Genomic DNA, 1,508 nt, shown 5'->3' on the forward strand with positions numbered 1-1,508 from the left:
TGCAGAACACCTGTCCGGGGGATCCATGCCCTCCTGGATACAGATGCTTGGCGACTGGTGCTGGGTTTGGGCTATGTCTGCGCGACAACAACTGAAATCCAACCTAAACGTGGCGTGCTGATGGCGATTGGAATGCAGATCGATGGGGGGACCGTTACCCTCCAACCCGGGATGCGTCCGGGTGCAACCGACCATGCGCTGCGTGATGCCGACATTCCTGGCGGGGCGCCCCCACGACCCGCCCGTGGCTGATGCTGCCTCTCTTTTTGTAATGTTTAACCATGTCGTCGTTGTGACATGTTACTCTGCACACCCTACTCTTTCTTTGTTTTTTTCAGCATTGCTTCCAATATGCCTTGCCAAGCTTGCCTCAGTTCGGCCCTTTTTGCTCACACGTGTATCCTGCCGCGCTCTTTTGCTTATGATCTAGAAAAGCCACCATGACCAAACTCACTCCTTGTCCTTGCTTGCTGACACCTTTGACGAACTGTAATGAAATGTGTCACATGAAAGGGTAGGCTGATGGCCATGCGGTGTACCGCAGCGTGCCACATTAACATGTCTGCCCTGGCCCCTCGACGCAAGGCACAACGACATCTAAAAGGGCAGCTCGTTTGCACCGCTGCCAAGCGCGAGTCAGGTGCAGCCAAGCGCGAGTCATGCATGCCGCTGGCGCCATGTCACCGCCGGCGGGCATGTAGCCATGGGATGGTCTCCAAATCACCTCACTACTTAGACGATGCAGTCGTTGCGGGGATTATTACGGCAGCGCATTCAAATCCTTGCCAGTGTTGGCAAGCACGCTGGCGCATCTGGCATGCTTGCGGGCTGCCGCGCATCCCCGGGCCGTGTGCCGCTGCGTAGCTGCCCGCGGTCGCCCTCCAGGCGGCATGTACAGGCGGGGCCCGCCTCCACCGCCGCCGCTCCCGCTCCCGACAGTGAGGCAACGCCGCCACACCGTGCTCCAGGGCCCCACCGGGCCGGCAAGCGGAAGGTGGCGCTGTTTGTGGGCTACTCAGGCACCGGCAGGCGAGGTGGGGACAGCCATCCTGGTGCTGGGTTCCGCCGCTGGCCACCCTCCGACCCCGCCCCGTGCCTTGGTCGGGTTCCTCAGGACGGCCCGCCCGCGCCTCTCCGCCTGCTGATGCAGGGCTGCAGATGCAGCGCAGCAGCGCCCCAGAGGAGACGATAGAGGATGTGCTGGAGGAGGCCATCTTCCAGGCGGGCGGCATCCTGCCCTCCAACCGGGGCAACCTGGGCAAGGTGGGCGGCACAGGCGGCAGTTGTGGGGCGGGCCTAGTAGCAGCAGTGACAACGTGCAATGCTTTTGTGATCCCGCGAGCTGCCCTGACCTTTTAGCGCATTGCTCTGCTTCAACTCTCCTAGCTGCCCGCTCAGGCGCCCCTGCCGCGTTTCTGCACCGACGCAGCCTCCCCGCTCCTTCTAGCCCGTCCCTCTTTGAGCATGCCCCCTGCTGGGTCTTCCACCGCAGGTGTCGTGGTCTCGCA

At 62.1% G+C, this 1,508-nt stretch overlaps 1 protein-coding gene across 1 annotated transcript in view; it reads left to right on the forward strand.

Moving 5' to 3' along the window:
• Positions 1-677: 677 nt before the first annotated feature.
• Positions 678-1,508, forward strand: part of CHLNCDRAFT_138514 (hypothetical protein) — a gene marked incomplete at both ends in the record, with an annotated part of 2,775 nt that continues 1,944 nt past the window's right edge. The window contains 3 exons of the mRNA XM_005842613.1: positions 678-697; positions 886-1,034; positions 1,151-1,263. Of these exons, the coding sequence (XP_005842670.1) occupies positions 678-697; positions 886-1,034; positions 1,151-1,263 (282 nt within the window). The remainder of the gene's footprint in view (positions 698-885; positions 1,035-1,150; positions 1,264-1,508) is intronic.

Source organism: Chlorella variabilis (genome assembly GCF_000147415.1).
Source record: "Chlorella variabilis unplaced genomic scaffold CHLNCscaffold_201, whole genome shotgun sequence".
Taxonomy (NCBI): Eukaryota; Viridiplantae; Chlorophyta; class Trebouxiophyceae; order Chlorellales; family Chlorellaceae; genus Chlorella; species Chlorella variabilis.